We start from the raw sequence: 15,097 nt of genomic DNA, 5'->3' as shown, positions 1-15,097 counted from the left end.
GTATTCCTGAATGCAATGGGCTTGGCCCGTTTCAAGTATGAAGTGCAAATACAAGCTTACTTGCAGATATTACTTGTATAACTATTGTTCCTTTTATTCCAGAGGGTGGGCTCTTTTGGGTGGAGGCCAGTTCAATGTTGTTCTGTTGTACTGCAGATGAGTTGATGGTGACTTCAGATGTGGTGCTCTGATAGTCACAGATTATTATTATTCGTTTTATGGCATGTGTATAGTACAAGAGATCGTAGGATCATCAGGCAGCTGGCAAGAGACATTCAAAGGTGGTTTGCCATTGCTTGCTTCCATGTTGTGACCCCTGTGCTCCTGGAAGGTCTCCTGTCCAAATACTAGCCAGCATCGACCCTGCTTAGCTTCCAAGATCTGATGATATCAGACTTGCCTGGGCTATCCAGATCAGAGTGAGTACTACTGATCCACAAGTAAGCAAGAAAGGGACAATCCTGCCCTAAGAGTTCGATTCCTGAAAATATAGCTATTGTATTAATAAACCTTCTCCAGCAATTGTGACCAGTGTCTCTCAAAGTGGGCAAATGGCAAATTTGCACAGATCTGCTGCCATAATATCACCCCACTGCTTGAATGATATTGTACCAATAACCTCACATGTAGGTAGGAGGAACAGGTTAACACAACCACATTACTGGTGACTTTCCAGGCATTCTACTTTAATCACTGCTAATTATTAAAATCAGTACCCCCTTTCACCTCGGAGGATCACAGCCTGGCTCCAAGCAACACCACAAACTGTAGACGGCATCCCAGTGCAGCTCCTTACAGAAGGCGGGTGAATGCTGGACCAAGGACTACAGTATCTCCCCCACCAGGTGGATCCGAAAGAATTCCCAAGGGAAGAGGAAACTCAAAGACCATCTAGGCACCGCAGTTCTGCCATATGCATAGCTCTCCACCATGTACAGAATGCCATGTTGTTCAGCAGCTGCAACAAATGGCATTACTCAAGTGTATGTTGCAGCTTATTCTAGGCAGCCCTCCACCGGGGCAAAGGCAGAGATAGAGCCAGTTAACAGAGTAGCGTCAAACATGACCTGAGCCTGCAACACTGCATATTGTTTCTGGGTTATAAAGTTCACTCAAAGGACTGTTAGCTCTTTGGTAGCACCCTTCCAGTGACCACTTGAAAGCAGCAACTACCAGCAACCCCATGATCAAGAGGGTCAACAGGTGGAAGCACTTCCCTGAATAAGAATGCATTAAGCCAGGTTGCTCTACAAGCATCATACTAAGATAAGAAGAGTTACACCTTGCAAAGTCTCTTGACTTCAGTAGAGAAAAGAGAAAGGTGAATATCTGTTCAGGATTGTACTGTCAGTCAGTTAAGATTTCCAAATAATGGTTTAGTCAAGGAGCCAACATACCTTAATTTATTGACCAGGAATTTACACTAACCAATTTTATTAAGTTTGTCTTTTACACAGTTTTATTCATTTCAATCCACTTGAAGAGTCTGCTAAAATCACAAGAAGCCAAAAACAAATGTCATATCTTTATATAGCTTGGGTGTTATTGGCTGTATCCCCCACCTACAAAATTATTAGGCATATTCATCTTATTCATGTCAACACTGAAGTGTTGATAGCAAGACTAATCCACATTCATTTACTTGAAAAATGAAATTACACTTAACATGACATTTACAGAATGCCTTTTATACAGATTAAAAGTTTTATTTGTGGCTGTTCTTTTAACAATCTAACTCTTGAAAGCAGATCCTGATAATTAACTCTAACTTTGAAAGCAATCCTCATGATTACATCTTAAATCTACAATCCCCTTGAAATTAAATCCCAGTTAACAAAATACAATCTGCTACAGGTATCTGTGTATTCTCCCCCCCTCTCACGATGAAGGGCGACTGAGAAAATGGTGTGGCATAAAAAGGTTAAGGCTAATCCCTAGTAAAATCAGAAACTGCTGCAATTAGTTTTAAGTGGGGGGAAAATGTTGAGAGATCCACTTAGGGATCTCCAGTGTAATCAGTAGTTTTGCCTTAAGTTTGAAACTATTAATTACATAAAAACATTTCCTATACAGCAAATGTGTTATAACACTTCCTCCCCTCCTTTTGTAAATATTTTTTATTAATTAGCACAGCTATTTAGTGTTTTAAACAGTTTGTTTAATAGAAAATGAGGTGTATACACTAGTTTTGAACAGAAGAGGGGAAAGAATGGAAGGCTAATTCTGACAATAATCACCAGTGTTAATGACAGCAATAAAACCTTTCTTATGTGCTTATATCATGGACAGGGGGAAACAAACAGTTTCTTCACTTTTAACTTATTTACTTCAATTATAATGCATCTTTCTCCTCAGTGGGGACCCAGTGATACTTACATTGTTTAATTTCCACCCATTGCTAGGAAACTTCTCTAGGAGACCTCTAGCCAGAGCTACTGCTAGAGTAGGCAATATGGACCTTGAAGCACTAATCTATTCCAATTCAGGTGAACCTGAAAAAAGTGAACTCTGAACTAGAAACCTAATCTAAAAACCCTCCTGAGTCTCAGAGGAGGGTGGTATATAAATGTAATAAAATAAGTAAAAAGAATACAAGAAGTTGAGGAACAGAAATTCTGAATATTTTACTCCTCCCAAAGATGACATTTTCAGGTATACTCTATGCAAGAGACTCAGAAATAAGTCCAACAGCACCATCCTAAGCAGAGTTACATCTTGTTAAGCCCTTCCTGCAATTATATTGCAGGTGACTTATTTGCTTTATTCAATGGGCTTACTTAAGCAAGCACATGATTTCAGCCTTACTATTCTCAACAAAAAATTGCACATGCAACAGCAACACCTACTCCTCAAAAGTCAAACAGCCAATCCTAATGACATTTACTCAGAGGAGCCTTCCTGAGATCCTGTTTCTTTTGTAATTGCTGCAGGAACTGCTTACTCTTCTGGAGACCAGGGGGATAATTCTGAGGAAGCCTGTGCAGCGCTATAGGTGGAATCCTAAATAGACTTACTCGGGAGCAAGCATCATGGAGCATTGCGGGCCTCACTTGGGAATAAGCTTGCGTCGGAGGGAGCGGTAAACACTGCTCCACCAGTTGCTCCCAAAACTTTGAGCACCACCGAGCCGCCTGGCACCCCGGCATCCGCGTCGCTCCAAGGCACGCAGTAAGCCCCGGGAGAGCCAGTCAGCCCGCTGCCACTCGCGGGTGGCACGGGAGCCCCTGCCTGCTGCCCACTCCGGCCTCTCTCGCTCTCACCTGTGGAAGTAGTGGCCGCAAAACATGCCGCCCAGCAGCCTGCAGCCCAGCGGTGCGAACCGCGGCGGGCTGCGCAGTGCCAGGAGCAGCGCAGGCACCAAGAAAGCCGGCAGCTCCTGCAGGAACCAGGCGCATTTGGCAGGCAGGTGGAAGCGGCGCTCCCGTCCGGGCTGCTTCTCCGCCACCTCCTCGGCGTGCTTCCCGTAGCGAGTCGGCGTGTGGCCATAGAGCCACAGGATCAGCAGCCCCAAGGCGAGCAGGACCGAGCTGAGGGCCGCCACCAAGCAGGGCGAGCACTGCATGCTCCTCGCGAACAGGCGCTCCGCACCAACGGAGGCGACGGCCGGGCAGCCCTGCCATTAATACAGCCCGCCACCGCCTCTCCTCCCCCCCCCCCCGGGTGGTTGGCTTGCAGCGCGCCGCGGAGTCGTCGCCTCTTCTCCCCCCCTCCCCGCCACAACGTGCCTCCCGGTGGCCAGCCCCTCTCGCCTCCTCCCCCCCCCCGAATCGCTCGGGTGACTGTCTGGTCAGGCAGATGCCGCCGCTTTCCCTCTAAGCAGAGCCAGAGGAGGAACCACGTGCACCCAGAGAGAAGTCTTCCGCGTCCACCCTTCCTCGCAAACAAGCCCCATCGCGCTGGCCCCTTGCCTTAATGGAAAAGTTTTTGTTTGGGGCTGTTTAGAAGAAGATTCCGCTTTCCCCTACCCGAAGGAGGCTCAAAGCGGCTTACAGTCGCCTTCCCATTCCTCTCCCCACAACAGACACCCTGTGGGGTGGGTGAGGCTGAGAGAGCGCTGATATCACTGCCCGGTCAGAACAGTTTTCACAGTGTCGTGGCGAGCCCAAGGTCACACAGCTGGCTGCATGTGGGGGAGCGCAGAATCGAACCTGACATGCCAGATTAGAAGTCCGCACTCCTAACCACTACACCAAACTGGCTCTTGGTTTAGGGACCGATGCGACCACCAGCTTTTTAATTAGGGGATAACCGCCTTTGAATTAGGCTCCTAAATTACTCTGGTGTCCAAGTTGGGTATAGTCCACCAATGACACAGCATCAATATAAATTTAGAGTCCAGTGGCACTGTTAAGACCAACAAAGCTTTATTCAAGGTGTGAGCTTTTGTGAGCACACATTTCCAAAGATAAAATATACTGGGATGGAAGTAACCAGTTCAAACTTATAGGTAGAGTGTGAGAGTCTGGTAACGTACAGCATTTATTTACATTTATATAAGCATGGAAGTATCTTTGGGCATCAACTTCTTTGAAGGAGAGCCTTTGGCTCTTTCTGTTCACATACCAGAGAAAAGCATTTTATACATATGCATATGCATATGATTATACCAAACTATCCTCCTATAAGTTTGAGAGCCAGCTTGGTGTAGTGGTTAGGGGTGCAGACTTCTAATCAGTCAAGCCCAGTTCAATTCTATGCTCCCCCACATGCAGCCAGCTGGGTGACCTTGGGCTCGCCACGGCACTGATAAGACTGTTCTGACCGAGCAGTGATATCAGGGCTCTCTCAGCCTCACCCACCCCACAGGGTGTCTGTTGTGGGGAGAGGAAAGGGAAGGCGACTTTAAGCTGCTTTGAGCCTCCTTTGGGCAGAGAAAAGCAGCATATAAGAACCAACTATTATTATTATTATTATTATTATTATTATTATTATTATTATTATTATTATTATTATTATTATTAGATTTATTACCCGCCACTATCAGCAAAGCCATCTCACTACAGGTTACATAATAAAACTGCACATAAAATACATATTATTATTAATCCCCATTAAAATTATATTTCCTGGTGGCAAAAACTTATCTTCACCCCCCCCCTCCAAACAACTAGCACCCTCTCTGTGTGCCATAGGGGTAGTTTCTGCGTGCCATTGGTCCACCACCGGCGATGGTATGGCCCGGTGGCACTCTAACATTGAGGGGGGGGGGAAACAGATATCACCAACAAGTCAGTAAAGCTCTGGAGGGGTCATAGGGCGACAGGTGGTCCCTCAGATATGTGGGCATTAAAGGTCAGAACCAAAACCTTGAACCTGATCTGGCCTCAACTGGTAACCAATGCAGGTGCCTCAGCATAGGCTAGATATGGGCCCTCCAAGGTGTTCCTGTGAGGGCTCTAGCAGCTGCATTCTGCAGCAGCAGCAATTTTCAAGTTAGAGACAAGGGCAGGCCAATGTACAGCAAGTTACAGAAGTCAATTCTGGAGGTGACCATTGCATGAATCACCATGGCCAGGCCTGTCTGAAGACAGGAAGGGAAATACTAGGCTTGGTGTAGATGGTAAAATGCCTGGTGGGCTACCATTGTGACCAGCACCTCCATAGACAGCAAGGTGTCCAGGATCACCCACAATTTTCTGGCTAGGGGTGCAATGCTAAGTTGCATCTCAGCCAGGACAGGTAAATGCACTTCCTGGCATGCCCTCTTCCTTGATAGCCATAGGACTTCCATTTCAGGTGACTTTGATCGAGCCACCCAGTTACAACTTCCAAAAATCTGACATATGGTTCCTTTGGGAATCCAGGTGGCCATCAATAAGGTGATAGTGCTGGGTGCCATATGCATATTGATGACAAACCAGACTGAAGCTCTAGGCCAGCTGAGCCAGAGGGCACCTAAAGATGTTATAGATAGTAGAGGAGAGCATCACTCCCTCTTATGTGGCATACTTATTGTATGCCAAATGTTTCCCATGCAATTTAATCTCAAGTGAACACTAATAATGATAATAATATTAAAAATAAAAAATTAATTTAATTTGCTAAATCCAAATAAATCCAAGTTGCTGTTTTATTCTATTTAACTCTAGAATCTCTTAATCATTTTCAATATGCTGTATGTTAATTTCCTCTCACACTTACTTCCATTCCGTTATATTGTATCTGAGGAAGTGTGTGTGCACACAAAAACTCATACCTTGAATAAAACTTTGTTGGTCTTAAAGGTGCCACTGGGCACAACATTTGTTCTGCTGTTTCAAACCAACACGGCTATCCACTTGAAACCCACATTAATATATTTGTTTGCCTGTCCCCCGGGGGAGGAGAGTTAGCTGCTGAGGAATTTCCCCCAAAGTGGGCATTTCTTTGCACATCTGAGGCCTGCCTCCTTTGGATTTCCCCTAGCAGATCAATAACAGCTGCTAGAGCATTTGCCACTCTGCACTCCCGGCAGCCACAAAAAGCCTTCCCATTAGTTGCCTTGCTGGCTGGTCAGAAGGGGGCATCCAGGAGCCAGGGGAGAGCCAGGGGTGTCCCGCTTAACTGGACGGACCGGCAATGCCAAAATGTCTCAGCAGAGTATTCATTGTGTGCAGGAAGCTAGAGCTGTCCAGCACTCAGCTCGCCTCAGCTGAATGTGAATTTTTTTCTGCCAAATAGCAGTCAGCTCATAGAAAGTCTGTAGGGTTTTCAAAGCAAAACATGTTAGAAGAGGTCCTGTACCATTGCCTGCTTCTGCCTCACAACCCTGGGCTTCCTTGGTGGCCTCTCATCTAAATACCAACAAAGAGTGACCTTGCCTAGCTTCCAAGATGTATCGCACAAGATCAGGATAGCCTGGGCTCTCCAGGCCAGGGCAGCCTGGATGTAGAGGTCTTTTATTCTCAGGAGTGTGTGTGGTGCAATATTTTTATGAAAGGAGAGCAGACTTTTCCAAACAATTGGATTTTTATTACCTACAAATTAACGGGGGGAAGGCTGAGAAAAAGGGAAGGAGACAGATTCCACAGCAGTTTTCTGCCATTTTTAGCAGTCGTTCTTAAGTAGCTTAATGTTTTTAAGCCTGAGTCTTGAGGGAGATGGTGCAATCCAGCTGACCTGCTGGTTAAGATCCTACGGGTTATACTGACCTAAGGAGAGCAGTCATTACACCCTCTCTGCAGTCATTCCCCAGTTGCCCACTAGTTGCTGAGTTCAATTCTTACCAGGGCCACCAATGCAGCTAATAGATTTTTTAAAAACATCTGTCCCTCTTAATAAAACAGTAAGAAGTGGGGTGGGCTGAGTCTGGGATCAAAACTCCTGGATTGGCCCCTTAGCCCCGGACTGACAAGCCGAGGGGCCAATCAGAAGGGTGAAGTGCCTTCCAATTAGGCCCTCACCAGGACAGACCAGAGTTCCAGGGCAATCAGGAAACATGGCTGCCAGTCTGCTCCTGACCCCCGCAGGGAGAGGAGGTCAGTAGGGCTGCCAAGGGGAATGAGAACAGAGGCTGCACCAGCCCTTTTTGCCCCAAGGCTGTCCTAAACTGTCGTATCCTACTATAAAATGCCTCAGAACCCTGACAGAGCTGGCAGGAGGCTGGTGACTGCGCTCTCTCCCTCCCCCTCCCTTCAGGCCTGCTGCGAAGGAGCCTCTGACAGCCCCTGACTGAGGGGAGGGAGGCCTTTCCAAGAGCATCGCAGGGGAGCCTGAGGGCCTTCCTTTTGAGGGGGGGGGACTTTCCTCTTCTGCCAAATAGTTGGCTGACAGGGAGGCCACAGAAAAGCCCCTTCTCACTTAAAATACTGCTCTTGCCAGAGGTTAGATACAGCCAAGCCACGTGTCTTTCTTCTTTGCAACTCTCTGCAGATTTGAGGCCTACCGCACAGTGTCATTCTGCAGACGAAACTGGATGCTGTTGCAGAGTTTTTTTTGTCTCTTGTTTCCGCTGCACAACAAACCTGTGCAGTAGGCCTCAAGTCTTTAAATTCAACAATAACCTGTGTGGGAGGCCTTAAATGTTTCTTCTCTACCACAACCCTGTCCAAAGTAGCCCTTTCTGTACTGTGACTACCCCATGTGTATTAGGGCAGAGGGGCATTTCAGTGTCTGTGGCCTAATTCACATAAGAAGGGAAATGATGCAGAACTGGGACTAATTGGTTGCCATGTAGTAGTAGTTAGGTCCAAAGTCGTGTCCGACCCATCGTGACCCCATGGACAATGATCCTCCAGGCCTTCCTGCCCTCTACCATTCCCTGGAGTCCATTTAAGTTTGCACCTACTGCTTCAGTTACTCCATCCAGCCACCTCATTCTCTGTTGTCCCTTTCTTCTTTTGCCCTCAGTCACTCCCAGCATTAGGCTCTTCTCCAGGGAGTCCTTCCTTCTCATGAGGTGGCCATAGTATTTAAGTTTCATCTTCAGGATCTGGCCTTCTAAAGAGCAGTCTGGGCTGATCTCCTCTAGGACTGACCGGTTTGTTCGCCTTGCAGTCCAAGGGATTTGCAAGAGTCTTCTCCAGCACCAGAGTTCAAAAGCCTCAATTCTTTGATGCTCGGCCTTCCTTATGGTCCAACGTTCGCAGCCATACATTGTAACTAGGAATACCATAGCCTTGACTTTTGTTGGCAGGGTGATGTCTCTGCTTTTTAGGATGCTGTCTAGATTTGCCATAGCTTTCCTCCCCAGGAGCAAGCATCTTTTAATTTCTTTGTTGCAGTCCCCATCTGCAGTGATCTTGGAGCCCAGGAAAATAAAATCTGTCACTACCTCCATTTCTTCCCCATCTATTTGCCAGGAATTGAGAGGGCTGGATGCCATGATCTTTGTTTTCTTGATGTTGAGTTTCAAGCCAACTTTTGGACTCTCCTCCTTCACCCGCATCAACAGGCTCTTTATTTATTTATTTATTTATTTAGATTTATATACCGCCCTCCCCGAAGGCTCAGGTTAAGTTCCTCTTCACTTTCTGCCATTAGGTTGCCATGTAATCTTCCCCTAAGAAGAGTCTCCAGTCTGATTTTCCCTTCACATATTTGAAGACATGGCTCTGGAAAGCTCATCTGTAACCACTATGCCACAGTTCCCAAAGGTCAGTCCTCTCCCACACTCAACGAACATTCCAAACCACAGGTTCTTGACACCCATATCTCCACACCCATGCCCTCATTTGCCACCACCCCACCACAACCTCCCACACAACACACATATTCAACCCATGCCTTTCCAGACCAGACAACTCCTCCCCTTCCTCTTCCCACTGCCAAGTACTAGTGCCCGTTGTATTCTTGGATACAACGGGCTTTGCCCCTAGTATATAATAAAAGCTCATCTGAAAAGCATTAAAACTAAACAAAAACAATTTATTCAAGCAATTAAAGCCAAGGTTAAAATACACATACAACACAATAAAATACACACAAAAAAAAACCAAGGACAGGACAGGAAGACGGAATCATTGAAGACACACCAGATGGAGAAGTTTTCACAATTATTTGTAACAGCTCTGGGGTGAGGGGGTATATTCCTGTGAGTGGAGAGCTGTAATAAAAAGGGAGGGTGAACTGGGATTTGAAGGAAAGAAGAGATATGGGAAGAGGCAGACATGCTTTACTTGAGTTGCCAACAGGCCTGTCCTTTAACATAGATTTAATGTGTAGAAACAGGCAATTGAAGCTTTCATGGCAGGCAATAAACAAAATTGTCTGGTAAATACCATCCCATTAAGAAGGGGCTGGGTTCCCCCACCTCACCCTCCCCGGCAGTTGGAAAACCTAACTTGATCTGATTCTGAGGGAAAATATTGATGTTCTGATAGCTTGATGGTTGAACAAAAGAACTAAAGGAGCGGGAAACTGAGGGAGAAGGGAACTAAGAGCTCAGCAATCTACAGCAGGTCTTTTTGCGCATTTCTTTTCCTGGTTATGTGATCATGGGGTAAGAATAACCTCTTATTTATTCTATAGTGGTATAAAAGATGATCCCTTCCTGTTATTTTTCATGTTCCTTTGGTGTACTTTCTAAAGAGGTAACATGGGAATCAGCCTGCCAAGAATTTCATGGAATCATAGAATTGGAAGGGATTTCCAGGTAATCTAGTCCAAAACCCTGCACAATGCAAGATTATGATTGCTTGTGACAACTTTCCCAGCTAATTTTTGAGGGCTTTAATAAATGAAGAATTCATTTCACAAACACTCATCATTCTTGTTTTGTTTTTAATTAATGTCCTTGACTCACCAGTTAATCTTTTTAGTTGAAAAGTTTTACAAATTCACTCACCACGTTGCAACAAAATATAATGACTGCAACAAGAAATGGTCAGGACAGAAAATTCAAGAAGTGGGTTCAGCAGCAGCCACCTCAATCCCAGCATCCCTTCAAGATTTTGCAATTGCTTTCAAAATCAGAATAATTACAACAGATTAGATCTTAAAAAACAAGAGGGTAGCATGTAAAACAAATGACCTGAATGAAAGCTGTTTTGTGTTAAAAAGTAACACCTGGGTTTGCTTAAAACCACTTGAGGCTTCTCCAAAATGAAATACAGGCACATAAATAATGCCCAGGAGGGCAGTAAAATACAAAATCCCACATTTTCAGACTGAGGGTCAAAGCTCCTAGAATTATTGGGCTAACAACAGAAGAATTTTCATTTGAATTCAGGGTTATAAGTCTTGCCTGTTTAATCCAAATACTTACCATTTCAACATGTGGGGCAAAATCGTATGATGTCTCCTACTCATAAATGCGTGACAATAAATTCAGCCATTTATTTCCTCCACACTGCCACAATGTCTCACGTTTCCCCCTTCTCACTGGCTGTGAAAAGACACTGGCGAGCGCTCTTTTAGTCACTGTTTCTCAGCCTGTCAATCAATGGAGGCAACCAATCAGAGGTCTGGGGGGTCTCGAAAGTTTCCCCAAGCATAATTTTTTAAAAAATTGAAAGCTATGTGTGGCAACCAATATGCACTGCCACATAAGACAAAGATAAAAAAATATATAGCAGGGCAAGGGAGGCAGATTTCCACATCTGCAGTATCAAAGTAACCGCTGCCACTATTGCTTTCTCGCCACCCATGCTGTCAAAGCCCTATCCCTTCTGCTCTTCTCACCCCCTGCCCAACCCACCCCACTGCTCTGTCTGCTTGCCACTCAGCTTTCTGCTTGTACGTGCACTTTCAACTCAACTTCGGCCTCTTCCTCCATGATCATTTCTGAAGCATCCCCATGAGGCCTCGCCACTGCCGCCCCTGCACACACACACATCTTGTGGGGAAGCGTGTGTGCATGCGGGGAAGGGAGCAGCAGTGGCAGCAGTGATGAGGCCTCATGGGGAAGCATGTGTGTGTGTGTGTGTGTGTGTGTGCGCATGTGCATGCATCTGCGGGCATGGAGGCAGCGGCAGTGGCACCCATGCTTCAGAAGTGTCCGTGAAGAAAGAGGCCAAGGCTGAGTTGAAGGTGCATGAACCAGCTGAAAGCTGAGTGGCAGGCAGACAGACCGGCAGGGTAGGGTGGGTTGAGGATGAGAAGAGGAGTGGAAGGGATGAGCCCTTGACAGCTTGGGTGGCAAGACAGCCACGGCAGCAGCAGTTACTTAGATAAAGATGGCAGCTGAACAGGTGGGCAAGCAGTGAGGGCGGAACAGCGCTCAAGGGACTATAGTGCGTTTCTCCCTCCATATGTTCCTATCCATGGTTGCTGGCTTACCCCCAGGATACATGACAGAGGGTGGTAAATCCGCTTTCCTGGATTTACTACATTGCACTTTAAAAATGGTTGCATCCCAAAGCAGCCTCGGAATGTTGTCGATGTCATTTGGAGGGGGCTCAATAAGTCGACAACGTTAGGGGGCTGTGACGGGAATAATTTCTTGTGCAGAAATGGCTACTGTACTCACTCTCAAATACTTCATGGAACCCAGGAGAAACGTGGAAATCAACCAAGCTCAAGATCTTGTTTTTCAGGTCACAGATCCTCCTGGCTAAGCAGTCTTCTCTTCAAACATAAAAATTTAGAGAGTACAGTATAGTAATTGCATAATGGTACAATTGTTTTAATGAAATGGATTAATAGATATTTATAGATATTCATGGAGTAATCTCAGTATTAGATAGTAGGACCCTTCCGTCTGCTTGAAGGGCAGTAGTTCTTTACTCACTAAGGATTGCTATATTTGTAACACCACACTTTCTTGGCAGAAATGTAACGTTGGTTTGACTATGACTCAATACCAGGAAGCGACTGTCAGTTAGAGCTTAATGCCTTTGGTAACTTGTTTTATATTCCGTATCAATAATTCTCTACACATAAAATGATCAAGGCTGTTTGTATTGGCATCATTAAATGCATTAATTGAATTTGGGACTGGGGAAATTCAATTATTCACTCATCTCTTTAAAGCATCCAAGTTATTTGAAATTTTATTGAGTTGTTGATAGATAGCCCCCATGGTGTCTGCAGTAAGCAGACATTGATCTCCTACAATGTTTAACAGATCATTTTAAAGTAATCCTCCCACACTTTCTTTCAGAGCAGCCAAATCCAAATTTGTAGTCTTCATACTATCCTTACCAGGTGGCAGGCATCACCAAAGAATTTTTAACAGCACCTGTTAACTCTGGAGTCCCCAAGCTTCCTGTGCCTCTGGACACCTTGGGAGTTCTGACAAGGGGTTACCATAAAATGTCATTGGATGCAGAGCCAACTACAACATGTCTGCTGCAAATTTTTAACATTTCTGGTTGACATTTCTGGTTTAACATTTCAAAAGGAGCATATTGTTTTAAAATAGTTCCTGTCATACTCACAGTTTACTTTTGTTCATACAGTGAAGATCCTGATGTAGTGGCAGTTGAAGCCACTACATAAAACATGCAAGAATCCGATTTTGCCCATTATGTGGAAATATTTTATCTAATTGAGCTCAGATTTTTAGGAAAAAAAGAGAGATGAGGGAGAGATTAATATGGTCCTCCAGTATATATCTTTTCACATTATCCCATTTTCTGCTTGTTGTTGTTGTTATGTGCGAAGTCGTGTCCGACCCATCGCGACCCCATGGATAATGATCCTCCAGGCCTTCCTGTCCTCTACCATTCCCCGGAGTCCATTTAAGTTTGCACCTACTGCTTCAGTGACTCCATCCATCCACCTCATTCTCTGTCGTCCCCTTCTTCTTTTGCCCTCGATCTCTCCCAGCATTAGGCTCTTCTCCAGGGAGTCCTTCCTTCTCATGAGGTGGCCAAAATATTTGAGTTTCATCTTCAGGATCTGGCCTTCTAAGGAGCAGTCAGGGCTGATCTCCTCTAGGACTGACCGGTTTGTTCGCCTTGCAGTCCAAGGGACTCGCAAGAGTCTTCTCCAGCACCAGAGTTCAAAAGCCTCAATTCTTTGACGCTCGGCCTTCCTTATGGTCCAACTTTCGCAGCCATACATTGCAACTGGGAAGACCATAGCCTTGACTAAACGCACTTTTGTTGGCAGGGTGATGTCTCTGCTTTTTAGGATGCTGTCTAGATTTGCCATAGCTTTCCTCCCCAGGAGCAAGCGTCTTTTAATTTCTTTGCTGCAGTCCCCATCTGCAGTGATCTTGGAGCCCAGGAAAATAAAATCTGTCACTATCTCCATTTCTTCCCCTTCTATTTGCCAGGAATTGAGAGGGCCGGATGCCATGATCTTTGTTTTCTTGATGTTGAGTTTCAAGCCAACTTTTGCACTCTCCTCCTTCACCCGCATCAACAGGCTCTTTAGTTCCTCTTCACTTTCTGCCATTAGAGTGGTATCATCTGCATATCTGAGGTTGTTGATATTTCTCCCTGCAATCTTGATCCCAATTTGTGACTCCTCTAATCCCGCATTTCTCATGATGTGCTCTGCATACAAGTTAAATAGGCAAGGCGACAGTATACAGCCTTGCCGAACTCCTTTCTCAATTTTGAACCAGTCAGTGATTCCATGTTCAGTTCTCACTGTTGCTTCTTGACCTGCATATAAATTTCTCAAGAGACAAATAAGATGCTCTGGTATTCCCATCTCTTTAAGAACTTGCCACAATTTGTTGTGCTCCACACAATCAAAGGCTTTAGCATAGTCAATGAAACAGAAGTAGACGTTCTTCTGGTACTCCCTAGCTTTCTCCATGATCCAGCGTATGTTGGCAATTTGATCTCTAGTTCCTCTGCCTCTTCGAAATCCTGCCTGTACTTCTGGAAGTTCTCGGTCCACATATTGCTGGAGCCTAGCTTGTAGGATTTTGAGCATAACTTTGCTAGCATGAGAAATTAGTGCGATGGTGCGGTAGTTTGAACATTCTTTGGCATTGCCCTTCTTTGGGATTGGAATGTAAACTGACCTTTTCCAATCCTGTGGCCATTGTTGAGTTTTCCAAATTTGCTGGCATATTGAGTGTAGCACTTTTACTGCATCGTCCTTTAAGATTTTGAATAGTTCAACTGGAATGCTGTCACTACCACTAGCTTTATTGTTGCTCAGACTTCCTAAGGCCCATTTGACTTCACATTCCAGGATGTCTGGCTCCAGGTCAGTAACTACCCCATTGTGGTCATCAGGGATGTTAAGCTCGCTCTTGTATAGTTCTTCTGTATAATTTTGCCACCTTTGTTTGATCTCCTCTGCTTCTGTGAGGTCCCTACCATTTTGGTCCCTTATCATACCCATCTTTGCATGAAACGTTCTCTTTTTTTTCTGCTAACACTGTCTTAATTAGTGGATAATTAAATGGTTTACCATTTGTATAGAAGTATAGTTCTATTAAATCACAGAGAACAAACATAACATACCTTAAAATTTTTCGACATGTCATATCACCCAGAACAAAATTGCTTATTTATTTGTTTGTTTGTTTATTTGTTTAATTAATTAATCAATTAATCAATTAATTTATATACCGCCCTCCCTGGAGGCTCAGGGCAGTTTACATGGAACATATGAACAATATATAAAATCTATAACATATGAATAACCATACAATAATATTAATAACTGGTAGTTGTAACAATAAAACAGTGTAAACAATGCTACAGTGGAACAGTGCAAACAGGTCTGGAGCACCCTGGTGGAGTTCTGAGAGGGAGGGGAGCAGGGGCCC

The 15,097-nt window shown here is 44.9% G+C and overlaps 1 protein-coding gene and 1 long non-coding RNA gene across 2 annotated transcripts in view; both read right to left on the bottom strand.

Moving 5' to 3' along the window:
• Positions 1-3,567, bottom strand: part of SRD5A2 (steroid 5 alpha-reductase 2) — a 48,389-nt gene extending 44,822 nt beyond the window's left edge. Inside the window, exon 1 of the mRNA XM_077344276.1 lies at positions 3,261-3,567. Within this exon, the coding sequence (XP_077200391.1) occupies positions 3,261-3,562 (302 nt within the window). The 5' untranslated portion in view covers positions 3,563-3,567. The remainder of the gene's footprint in view (positions 1-3,260) is intronic.
• Positions 3,568-10,704: 7,137 nt separating this feature from the next.
• Positions 10,705-12,994, bottom strand: LOC143839254 (uncharacterized). The gene is made up of 3 exons (XR_013231677.1): positions 12,798-12,994; positions 11,888-11,980; positions 10,705-10,851 (listed from the first exon to the last, which is right to left on the bottom strand). It is a non-coding gene; the product is annotated as an uncharacterized LOC143839254 (long non-coding RNA).
• Positions 12,995-15,097: the final 2,103 nt, after the last annotated feature.

Source organism: Paroedura picta, chromosome 1 (assembly GCF_049243985.1).
Source record: "Paroedura picta isolate Pp20150507F chromosome 1, Ppicta_v3.0, whole genome shotgun sequence".
Classification (NCBI taxonomy): domain Eukaryota; kingdom Metazoa; phylum Chordata; class Lepidosauria; order Squamata; family Gekkonidae; genus Paroedura; species Paroedura picta.
The sequence above is the reverse complement of the archived record's forward strand: the minus strand, read 5'-3'. Positions and strand labels throughout refer to the sequence as shown.